We start from the raw sequence: 25134 nt of genomic DNA on the forward strand, positions 1-25134 counted from the left end.
ATCACACGACTGTGGTCAATGAACCACTTTCGTTACACAAGCATGTAGACACGCCCGTAAAGGCTAGTGGTACTAGCCTACTAGTCGTACATCGACCTTCAATTTTCTCTCTCACACACATGTCTAGCCACTGCTGTTCCCAAGCAGTGAAACTCTATTACAGTTATAAGGTATGATCCAATCTGCATGAGAAGTACTTTGCCTGAAGAATAAAGCAACACAAGGAACAAGGTAAGACTGCTGTTAACTCTATGTGTGACTTAAATGGTAAATGGACTGCACCTTGCACGCTTTACAACGGCCTCTTATTCACCCATTCACACACCAATGGCGGCAAGCTACCATGCAAGGCGCCGGCCCGCTCACTGGGAGCAATTTGGGGTTCAGTGTCTTGCCCAAGGACACTTTGATATGTGGCCAGCCGGGGCTCGAACCGCCGATCTGCCAACCTTGTGATCATTAGACGGCGGCTCTACCTCCTGCGCCACAGCCGCCCCGAACTTTCTTCAAGATTCATTACTCATACAGTATTACTCTGAAACTAGAGTGATCATCAGCCACATATACAGCATATATGTTCATGGCTGATTTTGTGTAGTTGTGGCTGTAGACTAAAATGTACTTATGAATAGAACTTTGTGTATTTTTATTACGAATGACAGCACACTAAAACACACATCGGATTGCTGGTTAAAAAATCATAGATAATGTTTCAAATAATTTCTCATATGAACATCACAACTGGATCGTATACAAATGTATCACATAAATAGTTCATACTGTCCATACAGCTTTTCTTTCTACAGTGCAGTTATAGCCATGTGTTAGCTGTGATACTTTGACCCAGTCTGCTAATGATAGCAGGCTGTAATCTGACTCCAGGGTCCTTGAAGGTCTAGTTGAATTACTATTTTGAAACTATGAGGTGAAAGGTACATTCAATATGCAAGCTAGTTTATTGCAAGGACACATCATTTGGACAGTCAAATAGCTAAAGCCTGCAACTTCTTTTACAGTCAGGGGAGACGGTGAGTGCATTGCATGGTTAATGGATTGTTGCTATAGTACTGTGCATTATTTGCATCTGCAGGTTATCCGTATACTACAGTACCAGTCAAACGTTTGGAAAAGTTTGATTCCATTCGGGAAAGTGTGTCCAAACCTTTGTACAGTATTTGTATGTAAATGGGCTGACTTATATAGTGCCTTTATCCAAAGCGCTTTATAACGGCCTCTCATTCACCCATTCACACACACATTCACACACCAATGGCGGCAAGCTGCCATGCAAGGCGCCGGCCGGCCCGCTCACTGGGAGCAATTTGGGGTTCAGTGTCTTGCCCAAGGACACTTCGACATGTGGCCAGCCGGGGCTCGAACTGCCGATCTGCCAACCTTGCGATCATTAGACGGCGGCTCTACCTCCTGCGCCACAGCCGCCCCCCTATGTATGTATGTAGTCTGGGGGGAAACCTCTGAAAGGCCTCCATGGAAAGTGGCTCCATGGAACTGAATAAATGCACAAAAAGAGTGTGTCTGTAAGTTGGCCCTGATTGTGCGTATGTGTCTTGGGCTGTTAAATATGAATGTGTTTTTAGTGGTGATCTGTGATCTGTGGCGTGTATAATAGTAATCGATTGCGGGTGCATGGTGGCATGCACACGTTTGCCGGCTGTGTGCCCTTGAATTCTCTTCACACTACATTAAACCAGCTGACCATACTCCTCTCCCTCTCTCTGTCCCTCTCACTGCCCCCCCCCCCCCCCCCCCCCCCCGACATCACCACCACCACAACACCCACCACCATTATCTCTCATCACCTTGTCTGTGCCTTCACCAATGCTTGGACTAGGGCCTAATGGCTCCTGTGATATGATGGGTGTGTTTAGAATAGCTGGGTTGCTCTGGCATGCGGTCAATGAACAGACCACTGGCCAGGGAGAGTGTGGGACTCACCTTGTATGAATTTGTACTAAACAATATTTGTGACAGTATTGTAATTGTAAGTGTGTGTGTTTTTGTGTGGTGTATGCTTGTATGTGTGTGTGTGTGTGTGTGTGTGTGTGTGTGTGTGTTAGATGGGGAAGAGGAAGTTCTCAGGGTTGGAGGTGACCCTACTAGTCCTGTTCCTGTTGATGACTACGGCAGCAGTCGCGCTTATCGTCATGTTGGCTACGGATGGTGATTTTTTTTTTCTCTTATGCACACACACATACACTCACACACGCACACACTGACAAAAGTGCTTAGACACAAGTACCCAGGATCCAATGCTGTGGGTTGGAGACTAGGGTTTGTTGAGGAGAATAAGAGAGTACACAGATATGGATATTATGACAGCTGTCATAATCAATCAATAGATGTCTGGAATAGAGTCAGTGACACAGAAATGTGCACACACACAAGCACACACACACACACGCACACACACACACACACACACACACACACACACACACACACACACACACCACACAGTTGCCCGTCTGCTTCCACTCATCCTCTGTTTTTCGAAGATGCACCACAAACAGTCCCGCAGAGGGCATACACACATATACTTACAGTATAACATCATCCTTACTGCCCTGGGAATATGGTGTTATTCATGTTATTAAATGTTAACTATTGATCTGAAGGACATGGCAGACGGACAAATACAATTCCATTCAATCCACTATTGTACTTTTCCAGGGTGATGTCTGATTTGTTGTTGTGCTCTCTGGCAGAGAAAAATGAGACCACAGAGATAGTTCTAGAATGCCCCACCATCCCACTGGCAGAGAGAGTCGACTGTTACCCAGAAGCAGGTGCTTCTAAGGTATGTTTCCATGGGGACCTGAAGTCCTCAGGAGGTCAGCGAGGTCTACACTTTAATCATGCCTTTTAGGACACATTATCGAGTATCACTAAGGAGACTGCTTGGGTGCATGGTGATGATGATGGTGATGATGATGATGACAATGATGGTCTTGGGGATTGTGTTGACGGTGTTTCTTTTCTGTCTCTAGTTGACATGTCAGCAGAGAGGCTGTTGTTGGAGCCCACTGGATGAGAGGAACGTTCCCTGGTGCTTCTTTTCTACCAATCATGGATACACAGTTGTTTCTAAGCAGAGCCCCAGTGACTATGGTGAGATTCTTGCTCTCTCTTTCTTTTTTTTTTTAAGATATTTTTTCTGAGTGGGACAGTCCCACTCATATTTCTCATTGTATTGACAGATACAGTAGAGATTTAGACAGGAAGGATGGGTGAGAGAGAGAGAGGAGGGATGACATGCAGGATATGTCCCCGGCCGGAATCGAACCGGGGACCCTGCGGTTACATGGTCAACACTTAACCCGCTACGCTACCTAAGTGCCCCTCGCTCTCTCTTTCTGTAGACATTAAGGTCACATTTAACCATGAAATGTGACCTTAATGTAAAGTGGAACACCATTTACCATTTATCAGTGAGTTACTAACTTCATTATTGAGTCTAAAATAAGGCACTCCAAGTGAAATAGCTTTACCTTCCATATAATAAGCATTTATGCAGTAATGCATGTTTATAGGGGACATCAAGTAAAGTGATCCAACATTGCATGATTCATAATAAGTCGTCATAAACGGATAATTCACATCACTTGTTAGCCCAATTAGAAACTGCAGTGAGGCTACTCGCCTGCTGTGGCATGAACATTGGCAAGTCAATAAACAGCAACACAGCATATAGCAATCTGTGTCAAATCGGTGTTTAAACGACGAGATGTTTCAAGCTTACGACAAAGCTTGACATTAGCCAGTCATGACAGTATCAAAACGAGCATATAGCTATTATCTAGCTTATAGATAATATAGTAGCATCACCTTTGAAGTAAGTTGCTAGAGATATGTGATTTACATCTCTCTCTTTTTCTTCGAGGCAGCAGCTGACCATAGCCGATCAATTGTTTGTTCATTGGATAGTTTTAACCAAATACCTAGTGTGTAGCAACACAAGAGCTGTCAAACCCAGTTCCACATTTTATGATGTTTATCCCTTCAAAATAAGAGTATTGCCCATATTAGTCATAATTGAATTATAGCAAGATAACCTGCTAACATATATAGAATGACTGTGGTGGAAGTCTAGGGTTTAACCACAACAGTCAGAAAACATTTGTCCATAGCTCTTCAGAGATGAGAAACAAGAAATGAAATCTTGCACACCACGATATATAGGTTATACTGTATGATCGTTTATTGCTTGCAAGCAGAGACAGATACAATACACAGAGTCCAAAGTTGATCGAGCTTAAGTCTGAGGGGCCACAGCTCGCCTGACCCCTCTTGTTGGAATACAGAAGCATTGGAACACATCATATATCATTGCAGCACTCAACAGGTTATACAAACGCAAGATTATACGTTTTGACTAGAGGTCGTCTGAGGATGCACATTTGAAGGAAACCAGATACGGCAACACAGAGATTGTAATTCTATGGAGATAGTAAATCTCCCTACGAGGCTGTTTACTCAGTTAACCCCTGCGCAACCAACACACCAACACACAGACACACCAACACACAGACACACAGACACACCAACACACAGACACACAGACACACCAGACACACCAACACACCAACACACAGACACACAGACACACAGACACACCAACACACAGACACACCAACACACAGACACACAGACACACAGACACACAGACACACAGACACACAGACACACACAGACACACAGACACACACAGACACACAGACACACCAACACACAGACACACAGACACACAGACACACAGACACAACAACACACCAACACACAGACACACAGACACACCAGACACACATACACACAGACACCCCAACACACAGACACACAGACACACAGACACACAGACACACCGACACACAGACACACCAGACACACAGACACACAGACACACAGACACACCGACACACAGACACACAGACACACCAACACACAGACACACAGACACACAGACACACAGACACACAGACACACAGACACACCAACACACAGACACACAGACACACAGACACACAGACACACCAGACACACAGACACACAGACACACAGACACACAGACACACAGACACACAGACACACCAACACACAGACACACAGACACACCAACACACAGACACACAGACACACAGACACACCAACACACAGACACACAGACACACAGACACACCAACACACCGACACACAGACACACAGACACACAGACACACCAGACACACCAACACACAGACACACCAACACACAGACACACAGACACACAGACACACCAGACACACCAACACACAGACACACAGACACACAGACACACCAACACACAGACACACCAGACACACAGACACACCAACACACCGACACACAGACACACCAACACACAGACACACCAACACACAGACACACAGACACACAGACACACCAACACACAGACACACAGACACACAGACACACAGACACACAGACACACCAGACACACCGACACACAGACACACCAACACACAGACACACCAACACACAGACACACCAGACACACAGACACACCGACACACCGACACACAGACACACCGACACACCGACACACAGACACACAGACACACAGACACACAGACACACAGACACACAGACACACAGACACACCAACACACAGACACACCAGACACACAGACACACCAACACACAGACACACCAACACACAGACACACAGACACACCAGACACACAGACACACCAACACACAGACACACCAACACACAGACACACAGACACACAGACACACCAACACACAGACACACAGACACACCAACACACAGACACACAGACACACAGACACACCAACACACCAACACACAGACACACAGACACACAGACACACAGACACACCAACACACAGACACACAGACACACCAACACACAGACACACCAACACATAGACACACAGACACACAGACAAACAGACACACAGACACACAGACACACAGACACACCATAAACACCAACACACAGACACACCAGACACACAGACACACAGACACCATTATTGGCTGGGAACATACCAGTTTGGGGGTCTCACAATCAATTACATCCCTCATGTGCCTGATCCTTACAACAATGGGGCAGCCCCTAAGGCATCTGTATACAAAGGATGTACATATATCAGAAGCATGTGACATGTACCAGCAGACGTTAAACTAAACAGTTATATTACCAAATGATTGACTAAACAGTTCTATCAAGAATGGAATACAGTTTTCCATTACAGTGACCACCATAGACCACTTATAGACATTTTATAGAGACATTATTACAGTATTACAGTATTATATAGACAATTATCATGAACAATTATTGTTGTTGTTAATAAATAAATTTTCTAAATGTTAAATACATGTCAAATGTTCAATCTTCAATTATTATAAAAGTGTACCCATAGAGGCATGGAGGTCTGGTATTGCTGTCCAATAAGGTCTTGCCATAGCAGAAGCTAATCAATAAGTGGACATTCTCAGTTTCAACCATATCTGATGAGAGTATAGATATATATACTGTATATACACATGGGGAATGCAGAGTCTGCTATGTAAAGGATAAAGTATGGCCAGCCGGTCAAATTCCTTCAGTGCTCGGCATTCTAAAACATAGGATAGCAATGACATAGAATTTGATTTCATTTTTCAACTCTCTCTCTGTTTTGTATCCTTTTTGATAGTACTGACCGCCCGTCTGAGGAGAAAGGCCTCCCCCTCTCTGTTTGGTGCTGATATCGAGGAGCTCTCTCTACGTGCTGAAATGCAGTCACACAACCGACTCAGATTCACGGTACACACAGACACACACTTTGCTGCATGACAGCTGTTTTACCCACATGTTCTATACAACAACTCACAGCCACACACTTACACATACCATCTCTCCCTTAGATCTCAGATGGCCATAACAAGAGGTTTGAGGTTCCCCATGAGCATGTGAACATCCCTAACCATCATCCCTCCGGGCCCATCAGCCACACACTGGAGCTCACAGACAATCCCTTTGGGCTACAAGTGCGCAGGAAAGAGACCAACAAAGTCTTGTAAGTCTGCATGTGTTTGTGTGTGTTTGTGTGTGTTTGTGTGTGTTTGTGTGTGTTTTCACTCATGGTAAGTCCTACTACTGGAAGCTTCCTGTTTTCAGAATATGTACATGCACACACACGTTTTTGAAGACAGCTTAATCTATTGTTGGTTTGAAATCCAGATGATTTATGTTTATTACTCTTCATGCGCCTTCCAAGGGCATAGGATCAAGTTGGACGCTGAGTGCATTGGGGGATTTTTTTTTTCTCATTCCATGCAATGCCCCTGTTTGAGATGTCACATTAACATGAGCACAGATGTATTACACTCAATAGTCAAACATAACCAACATCACAGATACAATGCTTAGTGAGATATTACAACATAAACAGACACAATTCACAATTACCCACAATTACCCATCAAACCTTGTTAGGGTTCCCTGTTCCCTGTTGTTGCTAGGGAATTGTGGGTAATTGTGAATTTTCATTCTTTGTGCTGAATTATGACTAAAACATTTACCTGTGATGATGGTTTGTGTTTGATTGCAATTGTATTTGCTCATGTTTATACATGTGAATGGTTCCATGTACCACCTTTAGGGGTGCCTTATATTCATCAAAGCATGAGACCATTTTTGTTTCCATATAGAACTGTTAGTTCTAAGAATGAATGGACATTTTATATGCATCTCTCCGTACCCTATTCGCTGAAACCCTATTCAATCACACCTGGAACAGGCAGGGTTGCATGGCTGATCCTGCTCCAGCCCAGCCTATAAAGGCTACTACTATGCACTGCCGTTTCATTTTGTAAACCACCTCTTTACAAACTCGTAAAAGAGGGGCAATCTGGTTAGATGTCTCCATCTCCCTCAGAGAACTGGCGATACATGCCATACTGATTTGGTTCAACATCTCACTATAGGACATAGGGAGTTGTACAACTCCCTAATTGCCAAAGCCTGTAAAGAAAACCTGATAGAGTACAAGGATAGAGTACCATACTTAGCCAAAGAATACACCAAAGAAGACACAGTGACATCCAGTCGGTAGAATCTCACGAAGGTGAGAGGGGGAGCCCGACTGACTGCAGCACACATCTCAGAAACATAAACTTTGACCAGTGTCCGGGACAAGGCACAAGTCCCAAATGGAACAGGTATCCTTTAAGTATGGACAGATGTGGCATGCTCCCTTCCCTATAGTCGTTTAACCAGGACCAACATGGCATGCCGGATGGTGGCCATCTGGCCTTTATTGGCAGGTCCTGTAGGAAGGAGAGGGTTGTGGGAGTGGAGCACTGTAAAGGCACCCCACCACTCCTCTCAAGCCAACCCTCAAACGCCCTCCTCTTGAAATCGTGTAGGCTTGCTGTCAAGGGGGCTCTAGCACCCTGAATCGTGCTGCAACAAGTTTGTGGCCAAGCCCTCCAAGTATTGGCCCTCTCATGGGCTAACCCACAGATCCATCAACTTGGGTGCGGGTGAAATATGTACCCCTGTGATTGGGATAGCAAGTCCCTGCGCAATGGAAGGTGCCAAGGTCATGTGTAAAAAAGCTGTGCTACTGTATCTCTGCCCATCAAGGTCTCTGGCTAATGCGGGGCAATCAGAAAAAATGATAGACAGCACAATCTCACGCTGTTCAGAGTGGGAGAAATTAGGCAGACAGGAGGGCATGCAGAAAGGAGTGTGTCTGAATACTAGTTAGCCAGCGCATCCATGCCCAGAGGAACGTTGTGATCCTTGATCATTAAAGACAGACAGCAATGTGCATTGTCCTGTGAAAGGTAAAGATCTATGGAGGGCCTGTCCTGACAGGAGGGGTCTCTCCACAGCTGTCACGCTGTTAGGCATGTTTTGGAGACAAGCATGCATCCATGCCAATGCAGAAGAATCCAGACCGAGTGCAATGACCCATTGCTGGAATACTTGTATGAGAAGGAGGTCACAATGGTTTGCTCAGTCACAGAAGAGGAGAACTTCAGGAGGAGAGAGTGATAAAATGCCAGGCTGTCAGGATGGTCAGTTTACGACCTGTTCTACTACTAGCTACTTTAAGACCTGTTCTACTACTAGCTCGCAGTGAGATGGACTTGTGATCGGAAGGTTGTGAGTTCAAATCCCGCCTGAAACCATACCACTACTAGTGTGCCCTTGAGTAAGGCACTTAGCCCTCAGTTACTCCAGGGGGAATGTCCCTATAATTCGTAATTGTAAGTCTCTTTGGATTAAAAGCGTCTGCTAAATGGCAAAATAAAAATAAATAAGATAAAATAGGAGAGGATCTTGCTGGCCTAGAGGAGAGTGGACACAGAAAGTGGATTTAAGGGGAAGGGGAAGGGAGAAAGATACAAAGTGATGGTCAGAAACCGGGTAACAATAAGGTTGGAAGAGAAGCTGGATCTGGTGACTGGGTAAGGTCAAATGAGGAGATAAGGTTAAGAGAGTTTAGAGATTTAATGTTGAAGACAGGAGAGTGAGCAGTATGCCATCAAGGAAGTAGCTGAGAAGGACATCCATCTCATCTAAGAAGTCGCCAAGTTGACAGAGAGGGCGATGAAGTTTGACAGGGAAAGTAACAGAAGCAGCATAGAATTCAAATGAGGACATGGACAGACGTGATAACCCCCTAGACAGCCCCCTAGACCCTCTGGTCAAGGAGGTGGCATAGGGCTCCTCATCTCACCTAAGTGGACATGTAATGTTCTTAAGAATGAGGCGCCTTATGCCACCTCCTTGACCAGAGGGTCTAGGGGTATGACAAAAGGAGTAGACAGCAGAGAGTGCTGCTGGAGTATAGCTATGTTCTACAATGTGATCCATGTCTCAGTGAGAGGCAGGAAGTGGAGGGATTAAAAGGAGGCAAAGGATACCATAGCCTCTGCTTTCCTCACTGCTGACTGGCATTTCCAGAGTCCTCCGGCAAATGCAAGATCAAGACATCTTGAGCAAACCGGATTGGATTGATTGTGGCGGCGAGGTGGAGTGCCTCGTCTAAGTACACTATGGAAGTCAAGGATGGAGTGGGATCGCAGGGAAGGGGAGAAAACACATTATAGCAGGTGAGATTCGATTTGGTGTGATTCAGCTTTGAGTTAATTTGGCAAATGTGTCTGCCACGTCTACCTTAACAGCATGTTTTCATTTAACAGTATGGCTTTTAGACATTCGTTCACAGAGAGTGAAATGAGAAAGAAAACAATTATAATTAATAACTGATATTAGACATGTGATCTCATCCCTTTGGAGTCCCTGTAAACTATACACTGATCTCTTTATTGTGCATTGTAAACCCATATTCCATGTCAGTCTCCCTCGGTGACCAAGATGGCATAATCACACCCCTGTCATTGTAGCAACGCTCAGTGGGCCTGTGTGACATCACAGCAATCAATGACACCGCAAACCAGCCCATCAGGGCATACCACACACTCCCTGTTGAACCATCATACCATTAACCTTCCTGTCGTGTTCGGGTCAAATCTGACTGATTTAAAACCTTTTATCAATTTCATAAATATTGTGTTTTACATTTGATTGCCTCAAGGCCTTATGCTATCCTCCACTCTAGGCATTTGCACATGTGCAATTGCTGATCACCACTTTCATCGATTTTTTTGAGGTTTAGTCAACTTTGTAACACCTGTGGTGTTCCCGGTCAAAAATGACCACCATAGGAAATTAATGGGTAACCCTAGATTACTGTATGTTCATCCATCAGATGGAAAACATCCCCATACACACCCACACATCCACAACCATTATATTTTCAGTGTCTATTCTTTGTATATTCACTGCAGTTATTCATGTTAACCACTAGTCTGATATTGTTTACAGCTTAAAAGGGTGTTAAATACAATTTGGTGATGATTAATGGTTTTTGTGTTAATGTAAGAGTAGTTCAAACAAACCGGTCAAATTTGACCGGGAACACCAAAGTAAGGGGGGAGAAACGAACACAACCAATTCAGTCCAATAACCATTTAGTAAGGATAGAATACTGGACTGAATGCTAACACATGTTAATGTTATAAGCTTCTGCAAGACTCAGCAAACTCCATAAACAATTATTTTCACCTGTGAGATTCATTCTGATGCTGACTGTCAACAGCCAATGTTAAGATAACTTTCATTTTCAACCCATGGACATTCATGTAGCAACATTACATGATGGCCATCAAATGACAACCTTAAGTCAACATTGGAAAATAACCATCACATTACAATGTGTAATAGCTATGTTTTCTCCATAGTTGTCTAATATTGATAGCATTTGTATCATTCTGTTCTATTACATACTGAAGACTTCTTAATCCTCAAAGTGTGATGAAAACGTAAGGGTATATTATTTAATCAATGAATGCTCCTACTCTTAGGCACAACGTATCACCCCTATCAAGTGACAATATTGATGATCAAATATATTTCTTTTTTTACTGCTTTAAGGTTTCCAAATTAGCCGTGATCGTTAACGCGTTAACATCGACAGCTCTAATTAATACACCTATGAGTTACATTATATAACTATATATAATGTATACTGTATACTTGTATACTTATATACTGTACAAGAAAGACGGAAAAAACATATCTCTGTTTTATTTGTGAAAACGAAACAAGGCGCTGTCATGCCAAATTGTGTCCGCCTGTCAATATTAGTCCGGCCCATCAACGGCCCATCAAAATCAAATCGTTTGAACACTGTTGCTATGCCGACATGCATTCCGCAGATTCCCGGACTAATGGGCCAAATACTGTTCGGCTGTGACATCATTTTACCACTGTGTGCTGACTACCACAGATAAATGTGTCTCAAACTGGGGAGACAAATGTAATCTTCTTGCACTTGAATAGCATTAAGGTTGATGCAGGCTCACTAGTCAGCTATAGCTTTTATGTAGGTATATACATTTTATATGAAAACACCTGCTAGCATGCTCATTTCACACGTAATCCGCTCTGCTAATGTAGAGCCTGGAGCGCAAAGGACATAAGAACTGCCCCAGACCCCAATGTACATTTGTGATATTTGTGATACACACACACACACACACACACATAGAGGAAATTGCACAGTCAGCAGGGCGAGAGCCCGGAGCGCACGCGAGCCTCGGGCTGGGAGAGCCCATAATAATTGCCCCAGACCCTGAATATCGCTGCTACTAAATATAATTCCATAACTGGTTGTGATATAGAGACAGCCTCCTGATCCAAACACACACTGATTCAGCAAAATGGAATAAACTTAATTAAATACAAAATTCATAGGGGGGAATTCATGGGCCGGACTAATATTGGCAGGTGGACACAATTTGGCACGACAGCTCCAGCACAGCGTGGCTTCAGCACACACACGGAGGGCATATGACACAGATTCTTTCTCTGGTGAGAAGTCCATTCTATGTGTTCTTGTTAAGTGAACCGATTTAGTTTTGTATGGATGGGCATTAAAGCTGCCCTATGTATGTAATTATATTGAAGCTGTCCTATGTAACTAATTGTAATTGCATTTAGCTTATACAGTATTCTGACCTTGTTCAGTCCATTCCAAGGTGGCGAGTCAACCCATTGAGCCATCTGAATATTTAATTTGATACCATTATTTGTTTGTGTATTTTCCTTGGACAGACTGTCTGAGTGAAAGACTACACAGTGTGTACACACGTTTTCTTTCCAAAGCACTCACTGCTCAGTCCACAGCAGTGCAAAGGACATTCACGTTTCTTCACTTACCTGCTGTTTCCAATGCAGAGGGTTTAACTGTGGGAAGAATTATTAATTTGTTTTACAATTTTGGATTTAAACACATAGTATTTTGTACAGTGTGTTTCTCTAGAAGCCAGTATAGTGAGGGTGCACCCGAGATAGGTTACCCAGGATATATGATATGATATATGTATAATTGTATGAAGTGTATTTGTGGGGACTGTTTTGTTTTTGTATTTTGTTAATTTTGTTTATGATCGATCAAAAGTTCAATACAAGCCGGTATTCTCTAGCCCATTCTCATTTGGAGTGGTATTTAACTACATGAGAAGTGTTACAATGGTCTGGTGTAATTCCCCAAGTAGGGCAAGGTCATTCTTCCGTTTTTTTACAGATTATGAAATTGCAGACATGCTGACCTTTTCACCAGATTGTGTCACATAGTGCATGTTTCTGTGTGTGTTTGTATGTTTGTGTATTGTAATCCAACTCTCTCTCTCTCTCTAAAAACACAGGTTTGACACAACTATGGGGCCGCTGGTGTTTGCTGATCAGTACCTGCAGCTGTCTGCCAGGCTGCCCTCCCATAATATCTACGGCCTAGGAGAACATGTCCATCAGCAATATCGCCATGACACCAACTGGAAAACCTGGCCCATTTTTTCCAGAGATGCATTCCCCAATGGGGTGAGAATTCAATAACACACACACACACACACACACACACACATACAAGTCTATGCATGTCCCGCCATTACAATAACAATTTCGCAAGATGAGGAACTTCACCCACTCATATTTGTCACATACACATCAATGGGTGACTTTCTTGATAACGACTGATCTTTGAGATTCACCATGTTGCCATTGAGGTGTGTACTTCGATTGAAGTGATTTCAAATGTGTTAAGGTATGTTTTGTTTTGTATAGTGCTATTCTTTTGTGCCAGTGTGCTCACTCAAAATAAATGTTGTTATAGTTATTGTTATGGTCCGTAATTTAAAAACTACTAATGGGAATTGTTCCCGGAAATCAGTACAATACCACATTTTGTATGTTAAAGTGCTTGAATATAATATGATATATATAGATATATTGCCGGACATCATTGGTGTAATTGTACATACAGTAAAAAGTCAAAAAGAACACAAATCTAAAACAATAACGATATGTAAGGAAATATGAATACACATTATATACCACTCCACAGACATGTGAGCTACACAGACACTAACACAACTCCACAGACATGTGAGCTACACAGACACTAACACGCAGCAGGGTAGCCCGTGTGTGTGAGTGCGTGAAGAGGACGGAGGGCTGTTGTGTTCTCTGCATGAGTAGACTCCTTCCCAAAGGGGTGGATAATTGAATGTCTTGTAAGCTGATTATGTAGTGAAATCGCCCCCCTTAGCTTCGATCTGTCTCTCTTTCTCCTCCCTCTCTTTCTCTATCATCACTCCAGGGAACACACAACCTCTACGGGCACTATCCCTTCTTCCTCTGTCTGGAAGATGAGAGCGGAAAGTCATTTGGAGTCTTCCTCATGAACAGCAATGCTATGGGTACAACACACACACAACAACACCCACACAGTCACACAGGCGCACACAGACACATTCAAGTCTGACCCGACCCAAATGACATTGCAGACTTTTTCATCAGCCCAAGCCCCCCAAAAAGTCTAGAAAATCCATTGTAACACAACACCATTGGCAATAGCGCTCCATAATGGCTTCAAGCTTCAAAGTTTGTTATGCTTTCAATTGATCTGATAGTATTCGTCCGGTGCAGGTGAAGAGAGCATGGTAGAGCACAGGGACGTTAGTGAATTGGGAATGTTTATCAATTGTAATGGTGGCCTAGTGTATAGTGAGTTGGACTGGTGATCGAAAGGTCATGAGTTAACACTAGAACAGCCGTGCCTTTTTTACCTACTATAAGAGCCGCCTCGGGGGTCAAATGACCATAGTCTTTACAATGGGAAGCTGCTATTTACACACAATGACCACTAGTTGGCCGCCTGGTAAATAAGCCTGCCTCCGACACAGAAAAACTGCAAAATAGCTTTATACTAGCTTATCCTGATGTGGTAGAACGCACATATCTAGGAAAAGTAATGAAAGGAGGGTCCTGAAATTTGATCGAGTGCAAAGACATAAATAAATGTTTACTCACACCACCCATGGCTGTTCTAGTGTTCAAATCCCACCTGGGAACACCACCACTAGGGTGCCCTTGAGTAAGGCACTTACCCGTAATCTCTAATTGTAAATCGCTTCCGATAAAAGCTTCTGCTAAATGGTTAAAATGTTAAATGTATTTTCTCATAATCTTTAAACAACCATTCAGTAATTAGGACGAGCAGACAGGGCTAGAGACAGACCTCAAAATAGAACTAAATTATTTGCATTATTCTGTTGAGTCACACACACACACACACACATACACACACACACACACACACACACACACACACAGACTGACATATCAAAGAGCATATCAGTATTCATTTTTCTCTCTGAACGAGATGATGGACTGAAATGGGAATGTCTGATGACAACTGAATGTCTGATGTCTGGTGTGCGTGTGCATGTGTGTGTGTGTGTGTGTGTGTGTGTGTGTGTGTGTGTTTGCGTGTGCGTGTGCCTGTGCCTGTGCGTGTACGTGGGCGCATCTGATACTGATGTGTGTGTTTCTCCTTCCATGTGTGTTTGTTCCAGAGGTGACTCTGCAGCCTGCTCCAGCTGTCACCTACAGAACCATCGGAGGCATTCTAGACTTCTACATCCTACTGGGAGACACACCGGAGCAAGTCGTGCAGGAATTCTCTTTGGTGAGACATGGGCCTATGTGCCTTTTATAAATATATGCATGAAGCATGATAATCATAAGTATTCATATGTGGTCACATGGTATAGGAACCATGATCTCTAACCTTTTTTGGGGGGACAACATATTGCCAAAAAAACGACTAACGGCGGGGTTCCACCTGTCTGGAAAACTCACAGAACTGCTGAACTTGTGAGTCTGCTGCACTGACCTGACCTGTGATGTGCTGCTTAGTTAAGTTCATTCCTGTTTCAGCATGATATCAGGTTCCTAAAAACAGAATCTGAATTATTTTGCTGTTTCATATAAAATGTCAATGTTGAATAAATAAGCCAATTCAAAATGCTATAAATGTCTTTGATAAAATGCTGGCTGTGTCTCTGACAAATTCCACTGGCTTTTGGTCGTGTGGCTAATAATCTATCTATCTATCTATCTATCTATCTATCTATCTATCTATCTATCTATCTAATAGATTTAATTAGGATAGCAAAAAAGGCTTTCCTTCTGGCTATTTTCTTCTCTGTGTTAATGTGTGTCATTTATAATAAAATATCATAAAAGATATATTTTACTTATTTTTGCCGCAATTACCTTATCTCTAATAAGCAATTGTTTCCTAATTAAATGGTGTTCCTATACATCATAGTATGCATTCCCAATTCCACAGCAGCTCAATTGTGTGGAGGTTAGGCAGTACGAGGCACTACCTTTGAGTGGTCGGACATGAGCCCACATTAGCATTAGCAACAATAATGACTCTCCATGGTGTGATTAAGTATTAGTATTGCTCTCCATGGTGAGATTAAGCAGCAACACATTAGGGTGAAAGGCAAGCTGCTGCTAATGCCTCCACCACCCCAACAGCCTCCCTATATGGTGTATCGCCTTCCATATTCACCTACCAGTATAACATGCGTGAACCAGGACAGGCAATTGGGAAGAAATATTATTGTGTATCGGTATGCGATTTTAATAGGAGACCAGTATGCTAATAAGTATGTGTCTGCATGTGTGTGTTTCTGAGTGTTTGTTTATTTGTGTGTTTTGGTGTGTCCAGCTAATCGGCAGACCGGTTATACCTCCGTATTGGGCCCTAGGATTCCAGTTGTCTCGCTGGGACTACGGCAGTCTGGACGAAGTTAAGCTGACTGTTGAGAGGAACCGGGCTATTGGCCTGCCATACGTAAGAACCACACCAGGGGAACAACAGAAAAACCAAGGAATTGAGAAACTAGGGAGAACAGGGGAACGTTAGAAACCTACGGAGCTAATGTACAATAGAAACACTTGTATTCGTTCATAAACTAGTTTATGAGCTGTGAATCAATGTTACTCTGTGTGTCAACACATTTATCCATCCTCCAGTGCCTTTTTCTAGTTGTTTTCAATGAGAAGGACGCTTTCTGTATGCTCTAAGTTCCACCTAAGCAGATGTATTGAATTGTCTTGTTTCAACTTTTGGAATGGAGCGCCGTGCATCAGTCTCACTTTGGGCCAAGTAACCTAATCTAATTGACGGAGGGGCGGGACAAACAAACATTTCACAAGATGGTGGATATTCAGTGGAAAATGTTGGAAAATGTCTTCCACTACAATTTCTATAGAATGTATTTCTATAGAAATACACAATACATATACACTATTTCTGTATGAAACAAACAAGCAAGCTACTCTTTTACTTGCATAGAAATGCATACACGGTTTGTGTTAGCATAATCACTATTCGTTCCTAGCTACCTTGCCAGCTCAATATATCAGTTAGCCTAGCAACAACTGTCAGGTCTATTCCACTCCACTTTGAAGGCCGCTGTTTCATATACAGAAGCGGCGCATTTTTTTGTTGTTGTTTGGTGGACACTGCTTAATAATATGCTAGAACATTCTATCTAGATATGACTCACTGAGATCTAGGCGCTAAGGAATGTATTCACTAATTTAAAACAAGAAAGAAACAAGACATGTATTTTACACTGGCATTCTGTGTCCATTATTTTTACTACACCTGTTAGTAGCCAACATTTTGTTCCGAAAAAAGACCATAGCTGTGTGCCAGAGCTCATTCACCAGTCTTCATCCACCCATGTTAGTTTACAAAAACGCCCATTCTGTGCCACAAACAGGGGGATGTTATCAACTGATAACTATCACAAAACACAACAACCTATCACAATCTAGCAATTATTATCCACAGCTCAACAGGCAGTGTATGGAAAATAACCTGGTCTTTGACCTCAAGGGGAAATGAGTGTGACAGTCAGGGAAGCATGCTAATATTGAGCTTGTGTGAACTCATGAGCTCCTACTGAACTTCCAAGATAATTAAGAAACCACAGTTTTGACACAATCAATCTATCACAACCACATAGATACATGTACAAAATACAAGTGGTATTTTATGAAAACAAATGCGGGTGTAATAATCCCATCCATAGACTCCCCCTAAGACATTAGAATGCAGCTGGTTTCTCTCAAGATATATTGAGGGACATATTTGATAGCGATCAGATAGACGACAGAGGGCATTATCACATTATACTAATACGTCTGGAACTGATTAACATTAGGGAAGAAACTGGCAGGAGCTGTGAACCATCTGTTATGGCGATATGGAGAGGGATTGCTAGGCAAGAGAATCAGGGTCCAGACCAAAAACAGAATGTGCTAACACAAAAATCCTCCCAAGGTTCCGGAACACATTAGCCAAGTCGCAAGTATTCACATCAAGGTCTGAACCTCCAAGGCATGCCAGCGGGCTAATGTGCGAGTGGATGCCTTTAAGTGATATGCTAACATTTAAGAGGATGTATATTAGGAATGCTTAGATGCTAATATATGAGGGGAATACATTGAAGTCATGTCAAATATGCTCCATTTTGAGGATGCATTTAGGTCATACTTAGATACAGACATGTGAATGAATGCATTTATGGCATAACAGTAAAAAAAATAGCAATACTAATGTAATGATGAATTCAAGTCATGCATACGTTATGTGATACAATGCAGTTTATTCTGAGTAGACAAGCCAAGACAGTAAATAAACCAACATACTCATATTGTGTAAGGATATCTAAGTCAAGCTACTGTAATATGTCAGTGGTTTGGAGTGGATGTATAGTACTATGAGTATGCTAACAGTATGTGTCTGTAAACAAAAAGTAAAGCATCACAAACCATTTTTTAAAGAATGACAACTGGTAATATTTAGAATGTAATGCCTAATTTAGGCCTGATTGATTTCATCATAGTTTTGCTATTTGCGTCCTACTAATGTTTGAATTATTTGAAGCAATTTCATTCCAATGATTTCTCCTTCCGTCCCAGGATATCCAGTACACTGACATAGACTACATGGAGGACAAGAAGGACTTCACCTATGATGCTGTCAAGTTCAGAGACCTTCCTGATTTTGCTGACTACCTCCACAAGAATGGACAGCGATACATCCTCATATTGGTAAAAAAAACAAATGCCAGAGTTTTAGTATTTTTCGCCTAGTGTTTCTGTAATACTGTATGATAACAATGACGGTCAATTTGACTTCTGACGAACATCATCAGATTGAAATAATATTCAATTAGCTGGTTTTGATGTAAGTGGGCTATGGTCTCTGTGAAGAAGTCTTTACCTCTATGGCATTTGAGTACTTAAAGTGGACTTAAAATGTAACTACAGTTCTAGCCACACTTTGACTGTTCTTCCCTCTATTGCTATGTATGTTATATTATTCATAATTGATTCATAATTGAGCCAATTCATTGTTTCACTAAAGGTTATTCTAAACCCTACTGTATATGCTGGAAATCGTCTATGTGATTCAATGGTTGTATTTTTTCACACAGGACCCAGCTGTAGCCACTAGTAGGAGGGCGAATGGTGCTTCTTATGAATCATATGATCGTGGAATACAGAAGAACGCCTGGGTCACTGAGGCTGATGGAAAGACACCCCTATTGGGAGAGGTGGGCAGCGCGTGTGTGTGTGTGTGTGTGTGTGTGTGTGTGTGTGTGTGTGTGTATGTATGTGTGCCTGTATGCATGTATGTGTTTGAAGACCCCTATACAATCATGCCTGGTACAGGTAGATTAGATTAGATTCAACTTAACATTGACAGAGTACAGGTACTAAGACAACGAAATGCAGTTTGGCATCTAACCAGATGCAAATAGTGTATAGTGCAAAAGTCATGACTGTATGGACATGGTGGGACAGTATACGTTATTACAGTGAGAATAAGTTAATTCATATGAAGTCAGTATACATGCAATGAATATGAATATAAAAACTCAATATATGTGTATGAATATCAGTATTATATATGATATGTACTGTAGATGTAGATACAATGTGGGAGTCACCTGTCCCACGGGTGAGAGGTGTCTTCAATGATGCCTCGCGCCCTCCGCAGACATCACTTTTCCTGGAGGACCTCGATGGCTGGGAGTTGGGCACTGGTGATGTACTGCAGGGTGTCACCACCGTTGCAGGGCCTTCTGGTCAGAGACAGAGCAGCTGCCATACCACATTGTTATGCAGTTAGTCAGAATACTCTCTGTGGTGGACTGATAAAAATGTACCCGAATCCTCAGAGACAGCTGGCCTTTTTTCAGTCTTCTCAGGAAGTATAGATTTCACCAGGTTGGAGGAGTTGAGGGTCCAAGAGAGGTCCTCGGAGATGTGGACACCGAGGAACTTGAACCCCATTGATGTAGATGGTGGTGTGTTCGTAGCGTCTGGTTTCCTGTAATCCACAATGAGTTCCATGGTCTTCTTGGTGTTGAGGACTTGGTTGTTGCTGGCACACCACCGCGCTAGGTGCTGAATCTCCTCCCTGTAGGCTGACTCGCCAATGTTACTTATCAGGTGGTGTCGTCTGCAAACTTGATGATGATATTGGAGCCATGCACGGGCACACAGTCATGGGTGAAGAGGGAGTAGAGGAGAGGGCTCAGCACACAGCCCTGTGGGACACCGGTGTTCAGGGTGGAGGAGGTGTGGTTGTCAAGCTTAACACACTGGGGTCTGTTGTTCAGGAAGTCCAGGGTCCAGTTACAGAGGAAGGTGCTGATGCTTGGTGACCAGCTTGGTGACCAGCTTGGAGGGGATGATAGTGTTGAATTCTGAACTGAAACCAATGAACAGCATCCTTGTGAAGGTGTTGTTTTTGTCCAGGTGTGTCAGGGCGGAGTGTAGTGCCTTGAAGATGGCATCCTCCGTTGACCTGTTCTTATGGTAGGCAAACTGATGGGGATCCAGTGTATGGGGTAGATGGTCTTTAAGGTGAGCCAGGACCAACCTCTCGAGGCACTTCACTTCACTTCATTTAGGCCTGCTGCAGCTGAGTTCTTCGGCACTGGCACAATAGTTAGTGACTTGAGGCACGTGGGGACAACTGCATAGGCCAGTGACAGGTTAAAACTGTCAGTGAAGACCATGGCCAGCTGCCCAGCACAAGCCCTGAACACATGGCCAGGGATGCCGTTGGGGCCAGCAGCCTTGCATGCATTCACCTTCCTCAGTGCACAGCACACAAGATGATGGAGAGTGTGAGGGGCTGGTCGTCTGGGGGAGGGGGGGGAGGGGAATCAGTGCAGGTAGGGGAGGCTATGTTTTTGGGTTTGTAATCTCTGATGGCCTGGAGCTTGGCCTCCCTGATGCCCCTCTTCAGGTTAGCCCTGGATGAGCTGTAGGCCTCTCTATCGCCAGGTCTAAAAGCGGTGTTGCATGCTTCCAGCAGTAAGCAGACCTCACAGTTCATGCATGGCTTCTGGTTGGGGAAAGTTCTTATCTGTTTATCTGTGGGTGGTGACATTGTTGTATTCCAGAACGGAAGAAGCGTATAAGTGAATATACGTAAGTCATATAAGTCTGTGGTACACTACAGTGGCCTGAGTGGTGAACGTCTGTGCTTTGAAATCGGTGTTGTCGTGTAGAGTCTGCTCCTTCCATCCAGACTTTAGTTGTCCTCACTGATAGTTTCACACGTTTGATGAGTGATGTGAACTTAAAGTAGCAACAATGAGAGGTGATCAGACTGTCCCAGGTGGGGGAGTTACACATGGCTTTGTAACCCTCAGCAGTGTTTGGATACACATGGTCAAGAGTTGTGTCTCCTCTAGTGGCACAGGAGATATGTTGGTGGAATTTCGGGAGCAGAGTCCTTAGAATGAATGAATGAATGAATGAATGAATGGACTTTATTGTCATTGCTACAGTACAGGTACGAAATTTAGGAGGGGTGGCTCCCCTGGTGTTAGGAAAGGGAAAAAACTTTTAAAAAAATCACAAGAAGGGAAGGAGCTGGTTTACATAAATAAAAGGCTATGTACACTATCCACTGTACTATACTGTACAGATAGACGACTAGGTTTGTCATATTGCACAATAGTATTATTTCACATTTATTTAAAGTGTCACAGTTTGCAGGCTTGAAATGTACATGTTTGTGCCTCAGCACTACACCTGATTTTTCCAGTCCAGCAGCTGCCATCAATCCGTCCAGACTGTCCAGGGCCCAGAACTTAGGTCTTTGCTGTGTTCAGGGCCTGGACGGCCCTGTGGTAGAAGCTGTTCTTCAGTCTGTTTGTCCTTGCGGCCAGGGTCCTGAACCGCCTTTTCGAGGGCAGCCTGGTAAAGTGTTCGTACCCAGGGTGGGTCGGGTCCCTGGAGATCTTGGAGGCCTTCCTGAGACAGCGTGTGTTGTACAGCTCTTCCAGAGAGGGGAGGGGGTACTCATTTGGTGACGCCACCCGTGGCTCTTCTAGTGTTAATGAAAGTCTTCATGGAAGAAGCCCTTCCACCTAGAAGTTAGTTTGCTGGCACCAGCCTTTACGTCGAGATAATCGGACAACGAACCTTCCATCAGAGGCAGATTTGGTCACTCAGCGTCTCTTCTTGGTGGGCTTTGTAGTGGTTTGACCAACTCATCAACTTGGCTGAGATGATAGCGATCGGTTTGTCCTTGCTCCTGATATGCCCCGAATTGGCCTAGGAAACCATGGAGGTCAAATACCCCAGCTACTCTACATGTCCACTTGGACTTATCGTCCCGAGTGCATGGCCAATTGTTCCACCCTTATCCCGAGCTGATGGATCCATGTATCTGGCCGACGAAAGATCCAACCTAGACTTGGAAGGCCTGCGCCCCTGTGTCCCGTCCAAGTACTACTCCATTGACATTCCCCACCCTTCTCCTCTCTAGAGCGCAAATGAACACCTTCTGTCCTGTACGCACTCTGCGCGTTTACATAGCCAGGACGGCATCATTCAGGGTTTGTGTTCAATTGTTTGTCTGCTTTGCGAAACTCTGGGTAGGTCTGTGTCCACACAGGGCCTCTCCCGTTGCAATGCGGGTGTTATTGTTGAGACTTTGGATTGCAGCCCCCTTTGGGCATCCAGGCACACTCCACCTGTGGGGTGGAGGCGTTATGGGCTTCTCTACATACATTGTGACCATGTGACCATGCCGTCTGTGGTGCACACTGTCCTAATTACTGGAGTCCCTCACCTTGTTGCAAGAGTGGTTCGTTAGATAAAATGGGTGCACTTGCTAGGTCATACATAGATAGAACACGCTGTAGGAAAGCCTTTAAGCGTCACCGGCCTGAAGGGGTGGTATTAGGGGTCTCTCTCATCTCCATTTTTAACGTCTAGTTTTGAATCCCCTATTCAACTACACAGCGAGCATGTGAAGCTCTTGAGCAAGATAAGCCATGTATTACATGGGCTATGGAAAAGCTTTTGATTACTCAGATGATTGCCTAGCCCCATGCTAATCGCTTTTTTATGGTTATATAACGGGTCAAACATATACGTCGATTTCACATTAGTGTTTAATCTCAAAATGTTCTGCTTCAAAGACTGTGCTAACATCCAGCCCATGTGTCTTTGAGTTTATATGTGTCTGTATATTTGTTTGTTTGTGTGTGCATGTTCTGCTTTTGATTATGGATGAGCAAGGCACAGATGGTAAGGATGACATATGAGCAAAAGTGGGGACATGCAAGGACAAGGTGGTTTTAATAAGGCTATTAACTTAGGGGGCTAATTGCCTTTAAGCATAATAATAAAAGCTACTTCTACATGCCCAGCAGACAAAAAACAGCAGACAAAGGTAAGAGGTACAATGGGAGTGGCGTGGCTGGGGGGAAGGAGGTTACTGGAAGAAAGAGTGAATGGAAGAGAGGAGAAGAGAGCATATGGGTTGTGTGTGTGTGTGTGTGTGTGTGTGTGTGTGTGTGTGTGTGTGAATACTGCTATGTCTGTTAGGTATGTCACAAGCATAATGCATGACCTCTCTCCTGGTTGCAAAGTACGATCATTAGTTGAGTAACAGGTAGAGGTAGCCAGAGGAAATGACTGACGGGAGGGGAAAAACCGTGAGATTGAATCTCTATTACCGTGTCATACAAGGTCAGATCCAGACTGACATGCACACACACACACACACACACACACACACACCCTCTCTCTTTCTCTCTCTCTCTCTCTCTCTCTCTCTCTCTCTCTCTCTCTCTCTCTCTCTCTCTCTCTCTCTCTCTCTCTCTATCTCTCTGTTTTCTCTTCTCTCTTGTTCAGATTTAATCATCACTCAAAATGCATGTCGTTAAAGACGTCTTCTAACACACAGTTACGTCTATGCTTTATAGATGAAGTATTGAAGTGTGCTTGATTGTATTTCCGCATCGATGTAATACACTACTGAACAACACTGTACGCCCTTGCTGCAATGTAAGTCGCTTTGGATAAAAGCGTCAGCTAAATGGCATAGATCTAGTTCTACTAGTTCTCCTACGCTCTGTCCTCTACTGCCCTACTTTCTCTTCTCACTTCTCCCTCCTCACTTTCCTAACATCCTTTGCCCCCCCCCTTCCTCATCATCAGCATTATCACCCTTCCTCTCTATGTCTAGGTATGGCCAGGTGAGACAGTTTTTCCTGACTACACCAACGATGGATGTATCGAGTGGTGGGCTGATGAGTACGACAGGTTCTATAAGGAAATCAAACACGATGGTCTGTGGATCGTAAGTCTCCTCTTACCGGATTAAGTTGACATGATGAGAATTATATAGAAATGTAATATTTCTGGTTGGCCCTCATCTAATGTCTGTCTCCTGGCTCTGTTGCAGGACATGAACGAGGTAGCAAACTTCAAGCAAGGATCAACAAAGGGTTGTGCAGACAACAACCTTAACTACCCTCCATTCACTCCCAGTAAGAATGGTTACACACATCATTCACCCCCAGTAAGAATGGTTACACACATCATTCACCCCCAGTAAGAATCGTTAAACACATCATTCAACCCCAGTAAGAATGGTTACACACATCATTCACCCCCAGTAAGAATGGTTACACACATAATTCACCCCCAGTAAGAATGGTTACACACATCATTCAACCCCAGTAAGAATGGTTACACACATCATTCAACCCACAAATATATCGTGGCGTTAGAATTATAAGGTTCTATCTCCATTTTTGTCAACATTTTGTTTTTTACATAATCTGATCCATTA

The 25134-nt window shown here is 43.5% G+C and overlaps 1 protein-coding gene across 1 annotated transcript in view; it reads left to right on the top strand.

The window, feature by feature from the left end:
• Positions 1-2078: 2078 nt before the first annotated feature.
• si (sucrase-isomaltase) overlaps positions 2079-25134 on the top strand; it is a gene marked incomplete at both ends in the record, with an annotated part of 69759 nt that continues 46703 nt past the window's right edge. Inside the window, 13 exons of the mRNA XM_080543668.1 lie at positions 2079-2181; positions 2727-2818; positions 3009-3129; positions 6724-6833; positions 6935-7086; positions 13295-13466; positions 14245-14344; positions 15503-15615; positions 16672-16797; positions 18939-19070; positions 19457-19576; positions 24526-24639; positions 24745-24829. Coding sequence (XP_080399794.1) covers positions 2079-2181; positions 2727-2818; positions 3009-3129; positions 6724-6833; positions 6935-7086; positions 13295-13466; positions 14245-14344; positions 15503-15615; positions 16672-16797; positions 18939-19070; positions 19457-19576; positions 24526-24639; positions 24745-24829 — 1540 coding nt within the window. The remainder of the gene's footprint in view (positions 2182-2726; positions 2819-3008; positions 3130-6723; positions 6834-6934; positions 7087-13294; positions 13467-14244; positions 14345-15502; positions 15616-16671; positions 16798-18938; positions 19071-19456; positions 19577-24525; positions 24640-24744; positions 24830-25134) is intronic.

The sequence above is a fragment of the Nansenia antarctica genome (genome assembly GCF_963989245.1).
Source record: "Nansenia antarctica genome assembly, chromosome: 12".
In the NCBI taxonomy this organism is placed as follows: domain Eukaryota; kingdom Metazoa; phylum Chordata; class Actinopteri; order Argentiniformes; family Microstomatidae; genus Nansenia; species Nansenia antarctica.